Here is an 18,396-nt window from a genome sequence, read left to right as displayed (position 1 = left end):
GCGCTCTCCGACCTGAAGGGACCGTTCCTGGGGTTCAGCCCAGAGCCCCCAAGGGGGAGCTGTCTGTCCCCTAGCTAGCTCCAGGCGCCGGGGGCGGGGCCGCGCGCGGGGGCGGGGCCGCGCGCGGAGCTCCGCCCCCTACCTGGGGTTTCAGGCGCTGTGAACTGGAGGACTCGGTCGGGGGCGGGCCTTTTTACTCGGCGGAAGCGCGGCGCGGAAGTTGCGCCATCGACCCGCGCCCACTCGGTGCGCCGCGCGCAGCCTGCTTGCTCGGTGCTGTTATGGCTGCCAGCGGGTTGACGGCGAGCGCCGGCGGCTCGGCCAGCGAGGCCCCCGAGGTTCCGGACAACGTGGGCGACTGGCTGCGCGGCGTCTACCGCTTCGCCACCGACCGGAATGACTTCCGGAGGTATGGCCCCTCTCTGGTCCTCTAAACTTGTATTTCCCTACCTGGTGAATCTGGCATCCTCAGGGATTTTATCGCGTTGAGAACATAGTGGCCTCACGGTGGTGGCTTTTTGTGTCTTGTTGAGGCTCGGAGAAAGGACTGGTGGCAAAAGCCACCTGTCACGTGGCTTCCAAGGAATGTCGCCCTGGGCTGCAGCGATGGCTCAGCGGGTGAAAGCATTTGCCACCAAGCCTGAGGACATGAGTTCGATCCCAGACACCGGCTCCCTCCTGCCGATTGTACTCTGACCTCCACTCGTGCACTGTGTCACTAATGATTGTAATATTTTTTTTTTTAAGTCACCCTGTAACCTAGAAGGCAGGGAAGAAGTCCCGACGCATAAAACAGGAGTTTTAGCCCTGACAGAGTACTACGTTGGCTTTTGCTTGTGTTAGAAATAGATGTCGGGGGCTGGAGAGATAGCTCAGTGGTTAAGAGCACTGGCAGCTCTTCCAGAGGACCCAGGTTCAATTCCCAGCACCCATATGGCAGTTCCAACTGTCTGTAACTCCAAGATCTGACACCCACAGACATACATACCCACAAAACACCAATGCACAGAAAACAAAAATAATTTTTAAAAAGAAAGAGTTGTGAACTTCAGATTCTCATGTGCATATTAAGGAGACATACTACTGTATCAGGTGTTCATCAGCTCCTCTGGAAGGTGGGGCTGAGGGGGAACTTCCCATGGTGTGGCATTAGCTGCATGGGACTCACTGACCTTCGGGTTAATGAAATGTATTCTGTACCCAGGAATTTGATCCTCAATTTGGGACTCTTTGCTGTGGGAGTGTGGCTGGCCCGGAGTTTGAGTGACATTGATTTGATGGCACCTCAGCCAGGGGTGTAGCCAGGTAAGCACTTAACTTTCCTCCCCGCCTGTTTCAGGAGTCCTGAAAGATGAGGGCAGCAGTATGTTCTATCAGCTATTCACAGCAAGTAGTGAAAAGTCTTGGTGTAAATAAATCCTTACACTTGGGTTTCTGGGTGAAAGCAGTTTCCTCCATGTGTTCCCATTTCTAATACCACCTATTATCTGGTTGCAGATAATGGAACTCCTGTGTACTCATACTTTTCAAAGACAGCCCTCTGTCTATGACCACAAGATCCAGTCCAGGGTGGCACCTGAGCCCCTCTTCTTGCCTGAACTTCCACCCCTGGCCAAGCTCCCAGCCTCAGCTCAAGTGTTGCCTCTGCACAGTTCTGTGTGCAGTTCCCAACTTCCTGCAGAGGGCAGTCTTTGCCCTTGTCCTGAAGAGTAGGAATGATTCTTGAAAAATATTGCAAATAAAGCCTGCACTCAAAGACAGGTGTTTTATTCTTTTAATAAGAAACTTACAAAAACAAGGTGTAAAAAGTCAGTTTACAAAAATCAAAAAAAAACCAAAAACATGATTTGTATTTCACACTCAAGAGACAGAAATGAGCCCCAAACATGGATTGCAATGGAAATGATTTGCCTCATTTAAAAAGAAAAGGAAAAACAAAAAAGAAATGGGAACAGAACCATCTACTCCACGGGGATGCAGATGCGCCATATAACTGATTGAGTTTCCTGGAGGAAGAAGTTGGTGGTTTTTGCATTTTAGTTTGCCGGGTGGGTTTTTCCAGACATCTGGAAGGCATTGATGCTGGAACAGAGTAAGATTTGGTGGCAGAAAAGGGCATCAATCTGGGTGGTGGCAAACGTGTCAGTGGGCACAAGGAAGCAGCTTCCTGCACAGAAAGATGCTTCTTACCCCAAGATTTCTGCCGATGCAACTGTGTTCTTTCAAGCACGTGAAGAACCAGCATGGAGAGTCTCCTGTGGCCATGGTACCAGGTGGTCATGGAAAAAGGCTCTGTGTAATTTCATGTAGTCAATTGACTGGACATTTAAAAACTGCTTTTCTGAGCCAGGCCCCTTAGAACTGGTGTTGGATTACAGAGCATGAGTGAGAAAGGATTGGTGTAACTGGGCCACAGCTTCTTGACTATTATAGATGTTACTTACAGCAGCTCACTAAAGGTGAACAGGATAAAGCTGCCTTCCTGGATCTGCTGGTATATTCATTCAGCAGTTTTCTAGGGTCTAGGAGTATAGCTCACTGCAGGAAACTCTTGAATTTGACCCACAAAATAATTTAAGAGAGGGCAATTAGAAGTTGTTTTTTGAGACGGTCTCTGTACCCCATGTTGGCCTCAAACTTAACTACATAGTTGAAGACGGCCATGAACTCTACCGTGCTGCTTCCACGCGCCAGTTAGGATGCCAGGTACAGGTTAGGATTCCAGGCTCTGTAGTGCCTGATACTCTGAAAAGCTCATTTTAGAGATTATTAAGAGGAAGACAGGCTGGGCCTGGTGCCACACACTTAACCCCAGAGGCATGTGGATCTCTGAGGCCAGCTTGGTCTACATAGTAAGTTCCAGGCTAGCCAGGGCTACCCAGTGAGACTATGTCTTAAAGGGGAGACAGGGCCATGAATATGAACACAAGGATAAGGTTTAGGTTTGAAGCCATTACTTTCAAAGCCTCAAAAGGTGACTAGGAAGTGGTTTCTTTTTCTTTTTTAAAAAAGATTTAGTATGTATACAATGTTCTGTCTTCATGTACACCTGAACCTCAGAAGAAGGCACCAGATCTCTATAGATGGTTGTGAGCCACCATGTGGTTGCTGGGAATTGAACTCAGGAACTCAGGAGGAGCAAGCAGTGTTTTTAACCTCTGTGCCATCTCTCCAGCCCAGAAGTGGTTTCTTAAGCTGTGTCATAGATGTAGAACCCCACATGACCCTGGCTAAGCTAGGAAATAGCAGCCTGCTATATGATCCTAAAACTGAGCAGTTCTATTTAATTAAACAATTTCCTAAGTTAAAAACCAGAATCTAAGCAGGCGTGGTGGCACAAGCTTTTAATCCCAGCCAGAGGCAGGCAGATTTCTGTGGGTTGGAGGCCAGCCTAGTCTGTACCAGGGTTGTTACAGAGAAACCCTATCTCCAACAAACAAAACAAAACAACCTCCCCTCAAAGCCCCCAGAATCTATGAAGAATTAATTTGCGATAGCTTTCAAAAGCATAATTGAAAGGAAATTTCACTAAAATTTTAAGGTTTAATTTCAAGTAACTTTACTGTTGCTTTTTGAAGTCATAAAGCTGATTTGGCAGTTTCATTTAAGCCGGTTTAGTGGAGCCGGATGGAAACCAGGGCCTTAGCAATGAGCCATTTCCCCAGCAGCTAGTTATATTTTAAGTGAAACATGCCAACGTAAGTATAGACAGATTTCACAAAAGTGATCACTTGCTTCATAAGCTTGCCCCGGTGTGTGGGTTGACAAGCACGTAGGAAAGTGACAGACCAGGACTCAGCAGATAGGAATGTGGAAGAGAGATGAAGCTCACAGTCCTGAGGAGGCGCTTCTCAGCTTTAGCACTGACAAAAAGAACTGCCTGTGAGATGCACACTTAGCTGGTTAAAAAATAAAAAGTAAAGCAAGTGACTCTAGAAAATTTCACGCCAAGGATACAACTCTTCACCTAATTAGTCTAGGAACTAGGTCAAAGGACCCAGTTACCAAGTGAGCTTTGAATGGTGAGCTTTTAAACACCTACGGTGAAGTCTCAACAAGCTCAGCAGAAACTTAAGGTTGGAGTGAAAGAACTGGCTCTGACCAGCCCTGGCAAAACAGACTGAGGCTCACTACCTTCTGCAGCCACTTAGCAGCATCCCAGTTGGCATTTGCCCAGAAAGTGGAGAGGGTGATGGTGACAGAGACATCATTTTACATCATTCACTCTGCATATTACGGTGTACTGGTTTCTCTTACAGTCTAAAGGGTCACATGTAGGAGACTGGTTTTTACATGCCTCCTGAGATGGTTTGTGCAGAAAGACCCCAGAATTCATGTTGATTCCATTGCCAGCTTTAGCCATGATTTAGATAAAGGCTTTTCTGATCATTCGTGCTCTCCCAACTAACTGGAAACCCTTCCACACATAAGCTGCAACCCCAAATAGAGATGTCATCCACATTCAGGAAAGGGTCACCTTCCAGAAAAGGCCAGAATTAATGTCTGGCATATACAAGGAACAATGAACAACAGTGGTGTGTGTTGCCTGCCTTGAAAGACAGCCATTTGATGAATGATTACAAATACAATTTGGGCATTAAAACTCTAGAACTTGCTGGTAAGAACAATCGCATTCATACACAAAGATAGGAATGCTCTAAAAATCTGATAGCACATGTCCTTTAAACACTACAGACCCATCTGCCATACGACATAACAAGAAGGAACCCTTCCCTTTCTCAATCTCATGCAAACCATAATTAAGTACAAGGCACCAAATTTTATGAATTGTATAAAATTAGTTCACAAAGCTTCATCAGTAAAACAAATTTGAGATCTTTTTTGCCCCCCCCCCCAAGTCCCCTACCGCAAGTTTTCATTCTGCGCAACTACTGACCTCTCAGCTTACTCTGGGGCACTGCCAGCCAGTCCACCTCATTGGCTCTTCCCCTGAATGTGGATAGAGCTGAAGGCATAGATAGCCAGAGTAGGGACCTCATACAATCATGGACTCTAGAAGCCTTGCCATTGTGAACAAAAATAAACTCTGCTATTGAGTCCATAGGACACATTAACACTTCTACAGTTTCAAATTTTATTTATGACGTTTTAAGAGACATCTAGAAGTTCTTTACCATGTGGCACTGCCCTCCCATAGCAGGCAGAGGGGCTGGATTAAAGCTGGCAAGAGCTCTGCTGGCCGTGTGTTGAGAGCTGCAGTTCCTGGTGCCAAGGGTATCCCTGCTACTTTTGCACTATAATGGGTGCTGCTCTTAGAGGCAATCACAAGCATGAGGGCCAGGCTAGACTGAGGTAAGAAGTCATTTTTGAGGGCCGAGGTGTATCCATCTTGGCTGGCTACAGCAGTAAGTAAACACACCAGCCAATGGCAAAGGGTTCACAGCCTGAGACTGCTGCTGGGAGAGCAGCACCTGGCATTTGACCTGGAGTCAGCTAGCTAAGGTCTGTCTGTTTCTTCTCTCTAGAATGTTTCAGTGTGATGCAACTGACATGCGCTCTGCTTTGCCTGTGCACAGACACCAGAGGCAGAGGACAGCACAGTAGCCCTGACACTGCACAGCTCTTCTGCAACAAAGATCCTAAGCACCACCTCCCTAACCTATGCTGCTGCTTCCGGTGCCTGATGTGTTGTCTGTGGTTGCAGTAGCACCTTCATGAGGATAGCTCAAGTGGAGACAGCGGGTTTCAGTTCCAACTTATTTTAAGTGATTTTATCATTCTCATATGTTCAAGTCAGCAAAGCATTGGCTTTATAAAGTCCCTAATCTGCTTACCAGTCCTGCTGATAGCTGTTCTAAAACTGTTCTAAAACTAAAAAATTGAATTAGAACCTTTTAATGTTCCTTTAAGTGTTTATATTGATTAATATGTTTCCCCTCTGCGCAGACAGATGTATTCTCTGCCTTCAAGTTCTCTTTCTAGAACAAACACAGGGTTTAAAGAGCAATCTGGTCTTGTTTCCTTTTTTACTCTAAATAATTTTTGTTTTTCAGACAGGGTCTCCCAGTGTAGCCTCAAACTCATGATCCTCCTGCTTCAGCACTCAGCAAGTGCTAGCCTTACTTGGTGTACCACCACACCTGGCTTTGTTTTTGAAAGGGCCTTTCCTACCATGGTAACAAATCATCACCATCATGCCACCTTAGTAATTGGACTTCAGGGGTACAGCTTTACATTAGAACCTCAGGCAGTGTGGGCAACTAGGACACTTTAAAACAGTGCCCAGGAGAGGAGGAGCCCTAGCAAAGCTCACAAAAAAGCCTGCAATAGACAGTAAAAAACCAAACAGCACAAAAATGCCATACGTTATCGCTTCCAAATAAAAGCTAAATATCACAGAAACCTCACAGTGTTGTAAAAAAGCAAGTTTAAATCTAGCATGCTATCCCTGTCAGGAAGAGCCACTTTCTGTCTGATTTTTCCATGTCCTAGTGATATCTGGCAGGCCTGTAGGAGAGTTCACCTCAAATGAGGGCAGCAGTAAATGCTACACATGTGCCTGGGAAATGCAGCTGCCTCCTTCAGCCTCACCATCCCTGTTCCCCACCCCTTCAACACCCTTAAAGTGACAACTGTACTACCCGAATTCAAACATTAACACAAGCTACTTAATCAAAAGAGAGCATTCACTGGGGAGGCTGCAGTGGCCACTGCAAAGAGAAAAAGGCTTTACTGTGCCTGATAGGGAGGAAGGCTCTGGGTACTCGAATTCCATTTAGAAATGGAATGAATTCCAAAGATGTGATTTTACTAATACCAGAGTAAAAGACAGGGAGTCTTGCTCTGTTCCTCATGGACAAAGTGGCAGATGAGAATAAATAGCAGACTGGGAACAGAATAGGCAAGGGCCACAAGCACACGGTCAGTCCCTAAGCACTGCTCACACCTGAGAGAGGCAAAAGCTTCCAAGCTTGCAGATACCCATGTTCTGGGTGGAGGAAAGAAGCTGCATGCCACACAAGGTGAGACCCCAGGAGCAGCAGGCAGTCAGACAAGCCCTGCTCACCCTCACTGCATTCTGAGATGGCTTCTGACAACTGACCCAAAGACCAATCCAAAGCAAACCATGACTGTTCCAGACCTGAGCCAGGGCCCTGCTCCAGGACTGGGAAGTCAGGAGTGTCCGTGGCTCACCATGTGCAGACTGTGGTGCACTGGTCTCTGGCTCCTTCTCTGACCACCTCTTCAAAAGGAAGGACTGGCTCATGACTTGGCTTCCCAGTGTGCAGTGCTGAGATGGCAGTGGCAGCTTGGGAGAAGCCCCATGTGAAAGCTTCACACTTGGCATGGGGACATCTGCTGCATGCCCCTCACCCCATCTTCAACTCTCTCCTAAGAAGGAATTCTGCAAGCCCTGACCCTTGATGGTTACCTCGTTTATGTGGATAAATCCTGTGACTTTCACCTTGGAACCAGTCTGTCTGGCCAGCTGCCAGCCTCCGCAACTCCTCATGTGGTCTGCAGTGCCGCGAGGAGGTCCCGATTGGTAGGGAACTCATGACAGAGCAGACAGAACGATTGCTCTTCCTGCCTGGTCAGTTACCCTCTCCTCTACCCAGAGCCCTCTGTTTTCCAGAAGCAACTGACAAGAGAATCTTCATAGAAGTTACTCCTTTAGATTGGTTTTATGAAAGGAGGGAATTTCCATGTGTTTTCAAAAGAAAGTGACTACCAATTTTTTGACAGGGCAGGAATCACGGGGCATTGTGTCCCCTAGACCCAGTGAGGCAAACCCAGTACTCTTACTGTGGCAAGCCTTATTTCCCAAGAGGGAAAATGGAAGGGCATTTTGATGCATGCCTACCAGTCAGGGAAATGTGTATGTTCTGTGTTCGTCCTTGCTGCTGGACTGCACCTGAGCTCGGAGATGGGGTTCTGAGAGTTTTGCACTGCCCTGAACTGTTCTTCGGGTGTAAAAAAGAATGTAGGCCTGGGTTTTGCACACTTCCTCGACACTGCACACATCCAGCTTTGAGTCATTGCAGTGGACCCAAAAACCTAGGAAGCGAAAGGAGAGAAAGAGAATGACAACCTGGTTTATATCTGACAGTGGCAGCCAGGAGATGGGGGAGAACATTGGGGCAATAGAGAGACCTTTTGGTTACTGGTATGGAGGGAGGGTAAGTGAATGACACCAGGCTCCCCGTAACCACTGGCTTTCATCCCACCAAACTCCACCACAAAGACTTCCCTACAGTATTGACTAACCAATTTTTGTCCTCGTTTTCTTTATACACTATAGCTCTACAGAGGCAGCCAGGACATGAGCATTAGGCACAGGAAGAGGGGAAGAGGAATGGAGGTAGAGGGGATTGAATACAGTGCTTGTTTATAGGCTTGGGCTGCTGAAAAGCTGCTTACAGCCCATCTGTGTCAGTGGAGCAGCTGGAGACTAGCCTGGGAGAGGGCTGAGGCACCTCTGGAGGGGCCCTGAGACCCATACTCCTCAAGGTAAGGGAGCTAGTGAGGACACAGAAAGTGTCCTAAATGTCCTCAAGAGTTATCTGAGTGAAGCTAGACAGAGCTGTAACATATGTATCACCATGAAGCCCCGTCACATTGAGAAGGAAGCTGAGGTCAGCAGAGTTTTTGTACCTAGCCATAGTAATCTCATCAGTAACTAATACTGCTGCTGCTGCTGTGCTAACCTCCAGCACTGGATCTAAGTCCTTTAATATAACCTTACATCCTGACTAAACCCCCAACTTTCCTAATGCTTCTCATTGAGTTTTAATATATGTAACTTCTCCCTAGCTGACCCAGGGGAATGAAAATAATGGAAAGCAATAACGTGAACAAACCAACCCTTTTCCATGTCCCCGACCCCACAGTAAAGCGCACGCACCTCCCTCTGTGTTGTAGCAATAGGCTGTGTAGTGTCCTGAGCCAAACCCTTTCCCGTGATGCATGACCACTGCGGAGAGATCATAGGCAAAGGTCTCTTTGTCAAGAGAGGAGAGCATGTCCCTGCAGCAGTAAGGTTCCATGGTTAATACCTGGTCAAAGACGACATGGACCCCAATCTTCTCACGATGATTACGGCCAGACCACCTACAACATGAGATGAATTTCTTACTAGTGAAGACTTGTACAAGACAGTTAACCAGAGAGCTGAGAAGCACAGCTTTTTTTTTTGCGTTTGCCCTTACTAATCAAAATCCACGTGGATATCTGCTGTGGAAGTCCCCATGGAGTATTTGGCCAGAGAAACCCTTAAAGAAGCAGTTTAGAGCCTAGCCGTGGCGGCACATGCTTTTAATCCCAGCACACGGAGGCAGAGGCAGTGATTCTCTGAGTTCGAGGTCAGCAGGGTCTATAGAGCAAATTCCAAGACAGCTAAGGCTATACAGAGAAACCCTGTCTCGAACCACTCTGCCTCAACAAAAGAAAGAAAAAAGCAGTAGTTTAGGCATATCCTCTGTATACTGCCTGCTCCTTTCACTGGTTCTTTTATGGTGTATCTTTAGGATGAATTTGCATAAACAAGGCTAGGAGAGTATTGGCAGGCATTAGCTAGAAATGAAACAGGGCGAGAGAGCAGAAGCCCAGGCTGCTGGCTCGAACATCGGTTTGTCATACTGGACAAGAATGACTCTCCAAGGCAAGTGCAAGGCCCCACAGGAATAGGCTTCCCTTTCCCATTCTAAAAACCACATATGTCCTCCCAAGCCCTTGAAGCAGCTATCCCAAAGCTCACCTGAATCTTTTAAGGTGTAGCCGGAGGACCTGAGGTAGTCTGTAGATCATTAACTGCTTCCTAGCTTCACTTAGAACAAGGGGTTTGGGGTTGGATTTTCGTCGTTTGCCTGTGTGGTTTGAGAAGGTGTAAGACATAGGCAGTGAGGAAATCATCCACAGTCTAGAATAGACCTCACTTTATTATTTAAAGTAGTAATGTGGCACATCCTAAACTTGCCCGCACCTCAGCTTCACAGGCCTGAATGCAGTGGCTCTGGACTGTGGCTAAGATGAAAGGAGCAATAGGACCCTGAGGAAACCCTGAGAATTGGGGCTTTGCACTTGATAGTGAAGCGGAAGGAGCCTCCATTCCTCCGTGACCATATATATAGCCACATGCTGGCCTCGGAGTGTCCTCTAGACTTCTAATATATGACAGTCACTGCTGTTGGCTCTTACAAGCAGCCAAACCTGATCCTGATAGCCATCAGCAGCTTCCCAAAGTGGTGTATATTCCTGATAGTACATTCCAGGTACTCTGGATTGTTTATAGACTATAAAAGGTACCTGCTACCACAGTGTACAAAGTACGTTGAATACACCAGCTGTCTATGCTTTTACATTCCTATCATTTAAATTATCATGTGCTAAAGTCTAAAAGGCTTTCCTTTTACATGAGTTAGGCCTAGCCTTACTTCCCTGCTTATAACTATCTGCATACCAAATGAAGATGTTATTCAACAGTCTGAGGCTCAGCTCCCTCACCAGGAGAGATATAATTTTGCTTTGAATGTTACATATATTTGGGGCTTAGGAAAAAATACAATAAAGTGTGATTAATAAAGGGCAGAATAGAAAGCAGATTTTTCCCAACATGTTTTGCATATGATATAAACAAATGTTTAGAAAATAAACTTGGGTTGCTATGGTGGCTAATCTTGTTTGTCACCTTGATTCACCTGGGAAAAGGGAGCACTATTTGGGGAATTGTTTACATTAGATTGGTGTGTGGCCATGTGGAAGTTCCTTGATTCTTGATTGTAGGAGAGCACAGCTCATGTGGGCTGCACTACCCATGGGCAACTGGATCTCAGTGGTATAAGAAAGGTAACTGGCTGGAAGCAAGCCAGTAAGTAGCTTTTCTGCATGGTTTCTGCTTCAGGCTCTTACCTGAGTTCCTTCCCTTCCTTCTCTTTAGGATGGACAGTATATAACCTGTAAACTAAAATAAACACTTTCCCCAAGTTGCTTTGGGTCACACTGTTTATCATAGCAACAGAAGCAAACTAGGACAGTAGTTTTGTGATTTTATGCCACAGTTTTTGAAATGGGTTTCTTTTTTCCTTTTTTTGGAGAAAGGGTTTCTCTGTGTAGCCCTAGCTGTCTTTGAACCTACTCTGTAAACCAGTGCCTGCCTTGACCTCCTGAGTGCTGGGATTAAAGGTGTGTGTACCACTGGCTGTCTGACTGTGTTTCTTTAGACATGGCGGGAAAGCAGCCAAGTTTATCTAGTCCAAAATAATAATGCTGACTCTAATTCTGATTATAAACAACTGACTTGTAAGTGAAATGGACCTCTAAATCCTTAGGAAATAGACAAGGGAATAAAACTTTCTTTTCTTTTTCTTTCTTTCTTCCTTTCTTTTTTCCTGGAATGAAGAGATTTAAAGTGTGGGGACAGGGGTGAGGAGAGAGAGAGACATAGAGAGAGACAGTGGGAGAGCATAGAAGAGAAAGAGGAGCATGGTGGGGACTGAGAGGGAGGGGAGGGAAGAGGAGAGAAACCGAAGCAGAGAGAGTGGGAGAGAGGAGAGAGAGAGAGAGACAGAGACAGGGGTCTTTTTTCGAAAAATATTTTCATTAATTTCAATCAGAGAGCTCTGTAAGCACTTACTGACTCATAAGACGCAATCAGATGGGACACAACATTCGTGGTCCACTGTCTCTAAGCTGTTGCTCAGAGGCTCAGAGTAGAAAGCATGGCATCTGATGTCAAGTCCTGTCTATTGCACATGTGAGAACAGCACTCTGTGATAACAGGACATTAGGGTTAGCTGTTCAGGGCAGGCTGCATCAGAGTGTGTCTGCTGCTGGAAGACCTTGACCAGCCAGCCACCAGTCATGACATGTGGGATAAGCAAAGAAGCACTCAAAGAGGGGCTTTGCCCTATTCTCTTCCTGTTTTGTAGCTCTGCTTAGGAAGATGGCAATGACTACAATCCACAGCAGAGGGAGTATGTGAGCTATGATGAAAATGTAGACTCCGGCTTTGTTTCCCTAAAATGAAGTTCACAAAGAAACAGAAATTACTGACTCAGTTGAGACCGACAGGTTTTGTCTCTGTTTAATTAAGCAAAAATACAGAAAGGAAGAAGAGTGCCAGTCCTCAAATCTCAAAAGCATGAAACCAATGCAGTTCAGGCCTGCTAGAGCTTTTCTTCTACATTATCAGTGGCATAAAGTCCTGACAGATCTAATGGCTAGATGTGCCATTAGAAAAGGATAACTTCTTGAAAAACTAAGAGTATTTCCTGCCTAATCTGTCATATCCAAAAATGAGAAAGTTGTTTGTTCCTTATAGGTAAAAAACTTTGGCTGGGCATGGTGGTGCATGTCTTTGATCCCAGGACTCAGGAGGCAGAGGAAGGCAGATCTCTGAGTTTGAGGTCAGCCTGATCTACAGAGTAAGTTCTGGGACAGCCAGGATACAGAGAGAGAGGAGAGAGAGAGAGAGAGAGAGAGAGAGAGAGAGAGAGAGAAAGTCTCAAAACAAACAAAAAACAAAAATAAAAACAAAACCCACAGAAAACAAAACAGCACTCTCCTGAAAGAAAAAAACCCAATATATACTCCCAAACTATTATTTTATGGTATTGAACTGATATCTAGGTTATTGCATAATCCATAATTTTGTATTTTTCATTTCCAAATGTTTCTGTGTTATGAAATCCAGACACCAGGGTTGGAGACGTTGCTCAGCTTGCAGAGTACTGGCTGCTCCTGCAGGGCAACCCAAACCTGGTCCCCAAGGCCCACATGGTAGCTCACCACCAGTTCCAGGAGAGCGGAAGCCCTCTTCTGACTTCTGAGAGTCCTGGGCATGCAGCCGGTGCATGGACATGCACACAGGCAAGCACACACGTACAAAGAACTGTGTCTTTAAACACCATCACCGGAAGCAAGCTTCCACATCTCTGCCGTGCACTTCTACCTGAGCATGCTGGGCTTTCGGAAGCACCAGTATTGGTCTGCTGACACTGAAGGGCCTAAACATAATGCCTGTGTAATTGCACAGAAAGAGACCCAATTTAAATTAAACCAATGACACAGAGACACTTCTTCCTGTGAAGTGCAAACTTTGCCAGCATGTGAAGAAAAAAGCAGAAGGGAGCTGGAGAGATGGCTCAGAGGCTAAGACACTGGCTGCTCTTCCAGAGGTCCTGAGTTCAATCCCCAGCAACCACATGGTGGCTCACAACCATCTATATTGAGATCTGGTGCCCTCTTCTGGTGGGCATGAAACCAGAGCACTCATGTTCATAAATAAATAAATCTTAAAAAAAAAAAACTATAAAAAAAGTGCACACTATAAAGAAGAAAAAAGCAGAAAATATCTATGAGGTTGTCATTCACCACGTGCCATAAGATATTGGTTCTATGTACCAATGTTTTAAAAATCACATTTATGTAGTGTCTGTATGTCTATGTAAGTCAGGCGATAACTTATGTGAGTGTTCTCTGTCAACCATGTCAGCCCTGGGAATCCAACATGGGGTGGCAGGCTGGGTGGCAGTGCCTTTACCTGCTGAGACCTCTTGCCAGCCCCAGCCTTCTGGCTGTGTATGTGTGTGTGCATGTGTGTATGGAGATGTCTGCCCACGTGCCTGTCGAGGCCTGCGGAATGCTGGGGTGTGGTTCTTCAGGAGCCATCCATGTCTGGTTTTGTTGTTGTTTATTTGGCTCACTGGCCTGGAACTCACTGGTAAGTAGGCTAGGCTGGTGGCCAGCGTCAGGATCCATATGCAGCTTCTTCAGGGCCGGGTCTGTCACACACACCACCACACCTGCCTCTTTACCTATGGGGCTCTGCCTCAGTTCCCCTTTGCTTGCAAAACAAACCCTGTAACAACTGAAATGTCTCCCTAGCCCCATCTTTTAGCATGAGTCTTTTTAACAGACTTTAGATCTATGGACTCAGTATGAAAACATACTTTCTTATCCTACAGCACTCAAATGGGACATATCACCTGAATTTAGATTAAACAAGAATCATGAGACTACATTTGTGAGCCTAGGGCACCTGTAGCATTATAAGTATTAACATTCGCATAGTCCCTGTTTCAGGAACCATTTTCACACACTTCCCAAATAAATACGATCAGTCAGAAGTGGTCAAAGAGGCTTACTTGGGCCATTATTTTCAATATTTTAAGAAGTGTGTTCATGTAGGGTAGGTATGTGCAAGCGTGCATGCTGCAGACAGTTTGCTACATCCACCTTCTTGTGGCTTCTAAGGGTTGCATTCAAGTCACTAGGCTTGTGTAGCAAACACCTTCAAACACTGAGCCACCTCACCGGCCCAGACCTGTTTTAATAGGTAAAGTCCATATTGGTTATGAAGAGACTGTGAGAAGAGGATCTTTGAAAGATGGTTTAGCCCCGTTCAGGGCCATCAGGGTGCTTTTGACTAAAGGGACAAAAGCAGCTCCTTACATTGTGTTCTAGTTGCCACCCCACTCCTCTCCATGCAGCACTCACTGTTACACTGGTCACAAGCGTAGATTCTCCCCTCCAGGGCCTCTGTCTCGGTGAACTTGGCCAGCATCTCAGTGAGCAGGCACTCTGTCTGATTCAAAGGGACAAGTCCCTTTTCTATGCAGTGGTAGCGTTCAGGGAATTCCAGGGACAGATCCCAAAAGGGCTCAATGGTATTAGATTTATAATTGCATGATACACATGTGACCTAGAATGACAAGATTGTTTTTGCAGATTATGTAGTGTCCATGCTTCTCACATACACTTTTGCTTGTTTTATACAAGACATATAAATTTACTAACCAGTTTCTCCCAGAAGGCTAATAAGAACTTAACTAACTTTACTAAAAGCACTGGAACATATTCCGTGTGCTTGCATTTCTAACCATGCTGTAACTAACTAGAAGTGAGGAACCACAGGGCACCCCCTCCTTTTGCCCAAATGAATGCTGCCTCAGTAGAGATAACAGTTACCTCAGAGGCATTAAAGGAATTGGGCTTAGGAAAAATTGACAGGGCACTCACCCTTAAATTCCTCCCTTTCACTTGATCCTTCCACATAGCAAATTTCCTTCTTTTCCTTCTTTTCTCTTTCTTTCCTTCCTTCCCCTCTCCTTTTCCCCACACTCCCCTCTTTCTTATTTTTGTTTTCCTCTGAGGTAAGAGTCTCACTGTGTATTCCCTGCTGGCCTGGAATTCTGGATTCTCTTGCGTTAGCCTCTCAAGTGCTGGTGTGATAACACACGTGCCATAACACCTGGTTTACCCATTTCCTACGGCATCTGGTCTGCAGAGCTTCAAGATGCTTACAGCTCCTCTCACACTGTAATATTCCCAGATGCCATTTCCAGGCAGACGGGGGAGGGGGGCTCAGATTTTCCTCCTAGCCCTCTCATCAGTTTTTTCAGCGTCTTAATAACCGAAGCACAACCTCTGCAACTCAGTGTGGAGGCTTTACCCAAGTCTCCTTAAGTTGCCCACCCTTATTTAAAAAATCGATAATCATTCTTTCTTTGCATATTTTTATAAGGCCTGAGAATCTTTGCTAGGTTTTGACATGGCTAAAGATCCTGAAAATGAAAGGCAATGGGGTCATGAGGTCTGTAACCTGACACTTGAGAGGTGGAGGCAGGAGGACTGGAAGGTTGCCACCATCTTCGGCTGCATAGTTAACTCAAAGGCTGCTGGGCACCATATATTGCAGGGTGGGGGAAGTTACAGGCAGTAGGAAGGAGGCTTGCTTGGGTCTTTGGCATACTCCCAACTACTTGTAAATAAAAGAGAAGGCTCTTTCAAACGACCTTTGAAATGGTGTTTTACACAAACTGTCCAGTTTTGTAAACTGGACTGATTAAAGATCTGGACAGAACACCCAAGTTCACCTACATGGTTACCAGTATACAGTGTGAGGTACAAACAACCATCTTGAAACATGCAGAGCCACAAAAGAAGGCTGTCTATACTAATTAGCCCGGGATCTGGAAGCCCAGACCCTCACCCAAGCTTCCTGCCTTGCTTCCGGTAGGCACACACCTACCTGACTGAGCAGCTGCCCGTGAAAGATGGTGTTCACCACCTTTAAGACCTGCTTGGTGAGCTTCCTCTGGGAGAAGGGGATGAGGATCCGGCGTGTGGAACCCTCAGACTCCAGTTCCTGCTGCACCTTGTGCAGCAATTCACAGAGAAATTCCTGTGCGTCCTGCTGGTCGTAGCCGCGGAAGGCGGGAATCAGGCTCCAAACCGAATGAAGCATGGCAAAGGGTGACACCAGCGCCCACTTCCCAGACCACATGACTCGGAAGAGGGTGTGCAGCTCGTGGCAGAGGGAAATGTGCTTTGAGCTGGGTTCCTTGTTCTGAATGAGCTCCAGGCTCCTGCTGATGGAGGCTCCGCTGCTCCAGCAGAGGCCCCGAGGTTCACACCCCTGTGTCTGGGCACTCCTCACCGACAGCTCGGTGGCAGAGCTGCTGGCTGGCCTACCGGAGAGCTGAGCTTTCCCGTTGGTTGCTTGGGGAAAAAGATGCTCCGAGGTGGAAGGATCGAGGTTCAGGAAACATTCCCGGAACTTCTGGAGGTGGCTGAGCACCTGGAGGATGGAGTTCATGTAGCAGGTGTTACCCAGGTTGCGCAGGCCGGTGACACCTGGGGCCACCGCAGGCTGGCGGCGGGGCTTGAGCGCAGCCATGGGCGCCCGCCGGGAGGTAGCGAGGGTAGCAGGGCGCACAGCCACAGGCCCGGGAGCATGCGGGAGCAGGCGCGCACTCTTCCGCGGGGGTGCGCTGGCAAGCTCCTCCAGCAGCCGCCGCTTGACCTCGCGCCTCCGCTGCCGCGCCGCCTCCTTCTTGCGCTCCAGCGCCTCCTCCTGCTGCTGCTGCTCCAGCTGCGCGCGGCCCCGGGAGCTCTTCTCGAACCACAGCCGCAGCGTCTTGGCCAGCAGGCGCTGGCGCCGGTACCACAGAGCCGTGAGCATCTGCGGCTGTCCCTGAGGAGTGCGCTGCGGCGGGACCACGTCCTCGCCTGCAGCTGTGGACCGCAGCGTCCGCCCACGCCTCGCGGGCAGGTCCTGCTTCTGGCCTTGAACCGCCAGGAGGGAGCTTCTCAGCAGCTTCAGGTCCCCCTCGGGGTTGTCATTGAGTACGTAGTCCTTGCAAAGGTAGCAAAACACGTAGAGCTCCCGGACCTCCATGGCCAGCGGGTGTCCAGTCTCTTCAAAGTGTTTCAGTGCATGGTCTTCAATGTAGCGGCCGCACGCCACGTGGGAGCACTTGAGGCAGGCCCAAGCAGACTCCGTGGTGGCACACTCAAGGCAGCACCACTTCTGAGGGTTCAGGATGGAGTGGTCCTGGGCGAGCCGTAACCGCCCTACATGTTTGCATCTATCCATGTTTTAGTGCAGTCGCCACTCTCTTAATCTGGCACCACAGAGCCCCCCAAAGGGGAAAAAAAAAGAAGCAGAATTTCAGCAAAATGTTTTCCTAGAAAAAGGGTTGCAACTGGCATTTCTGTGCAAGACATATTAGTTTTTAACTAAAGAGTTGTTTCTTTTGAAAGTTGAAACTAGTATTTCAAGTACCACCAGGAGTGAGGGACAAGGGCCTCAAAACAAAATCAACATGACCTTGGGTCAATTTCAGTGTATTTCAAAGCAAAGGTATAGAATAAGAGAAAGATAAGAAAAAGCCAAACAGCACCGAAGGAGGCAGGGCTTAAGCCTCAATTTCAGTAACACTGTATGAGTTAGCCTTTCTGAAGAGAACACAGTTTGTAGAAAGAATGGCAAACCTCACATCTTTTCTGAAAAGCAAATACACAGATGACTCTGATAGGGCAAGACATGGTGTGTCTACTGGGGTGACAGTGTTCTAGCTAACTACTCAGAAACAAGAAACAAGCAAACAGAAGCAAGCTTGCTTCCCTTCTCTTTTGCCAATGACTTACTCTGTAGCCTAGGTTAGCCTCAGATTAGTGGCAATCCTTCTAACTCAGTAAACAAGTGTTAGTAGCTCTAGCATTGCCTTCCCCCCACCCCCCTGGCTTGTGTTTGTTGGTTTGGTGACAGGGTCTCACTATGTTTCCAAGGCTGGCTTTGAACTCAGAGATCCAACTGCCTCTTGAGTACCAGGATTAAAGACATGAACCACCACACCTGGCTATTTTATTTTTTAGTGTGTGTATGTATGCATATTTGTGTGTATGGAGGTTTGTGCTCATGTGTGACCAAAGAGGCTAGAAGAGGTCAGATTTCCTGAGTTGGAGTTACAGGAAGCTGTGAGGCCCTGATGAGTGTGCTGGGAATCAATCGCAGTCATCTGGAAGAGCAAGAAGCACTCCCAACTGCTGAGCTGCATCTCCAGCCTCAGTTCTTATAAGTGAACTTTCCCTCTAATGCTTCCTCACTTTCCATTTCTGAGAGCAAAAATCTCTACATCAGAGGTCTGCAGC

General features: G+C 47.0%; 2 protein-coding genes across 10 annotated transcripts in view; one reads left to right on the top strand and one right to left on the bottom strand.

Moving 5' to 3' along the window:
- The first annotated feature begins 273 nt into the window (after positions 1-273).
- On the top strand, positions 274-12,460 carry Tomm6 (translocase of outer mitochondrial membrane 6). Of its 2 annotated transcripts, none has more exons than XM_060369595.1 (3): positions 274-409; positions 1,205-1,305; positions 5,487-12,460. In XM_060369595.1, exons 1-2 carry the CDS (start codon positions 282-284, stop codon positions 1,299-1,301), a joined length of 225 nt encoding a protein of 74 aa, XP_060225578.1. In that variant the 5' UTR covers positions 274-281; the 3' UTR covers positions 1,302-1,305; positions 5,487-12,460. The 2 variants fall into 2 exon arrangements, with proteins under 2 accessions (XP_060225578.1, XP_021495648.1); XM_021639973.2 differs by lacking the exon at positions 5,487-12,460 and adding an exon at positions 1,498-1,756.
- The window catches only part of Usp49 (ubiquitin specific peptidase 49), a 77,563-nt gene continuing 60,927 nt past the window's right edge, over positions 1,761-18,396 (bottom strand). For 5 of the 8 annotated variants that reach the window (XM_060369578.1, XM_060369580.1, XM_021639991.2 and 2 more), the window contains exons 3-7: positions 15,992-17,366; positions 14,458-14,662; positions 9,719-9,827; positions 8,867-9,072; positions 1,761-8,019 (exon numbers count right to left, since the gene is read on the bottom strand). In XM_060369578.1, the coding sequence (XP_060225561.1) occupies positions 7,829-8,019; positions 8,867-9,072; positions 9,719-9,827; positions 14,458-14,662; positions 15,992-17,338 (2,058 nt within the window). In that variant the 5' untranslated portion in view covers positions 17,339-17,366 and the 3' untranslated portion in view covers positions 1,761-7,828. Of the gene's footprint in view, positions 8,020-8,866; positions 9,073-9,714; positions 9,828-14,457; positions 14,663-15,991; positions 17,367-18,396 lie in introns of those variants that run through there. The other 3 variants (XM_060369582.1, XM_021639992.2, XM_060369583.1) reach the window with 3 other exon arrangements.

This window comes from Meriones unguiculatus, chromosome 16 (genome assembly GCF_030254825.1).
Source record: "Meriones unguiculatus strain TT.TT164.6M chromosome 16, Bangor_MerUng_6.1, whole genome shotgun sequence".
Classification (NCBI taxonomy): domain Eukaryota; kingdom Metazoa; phylum Chordata; class Mammalia; order Rodentia; family Muridae; genus Meriones; species Meriones unguiculatus.
The sequence above is the reverse complement of the archived record's forward strand: the minus strand, read 5'-3'. Positions and strand labels throughout refer to the sequence as shown.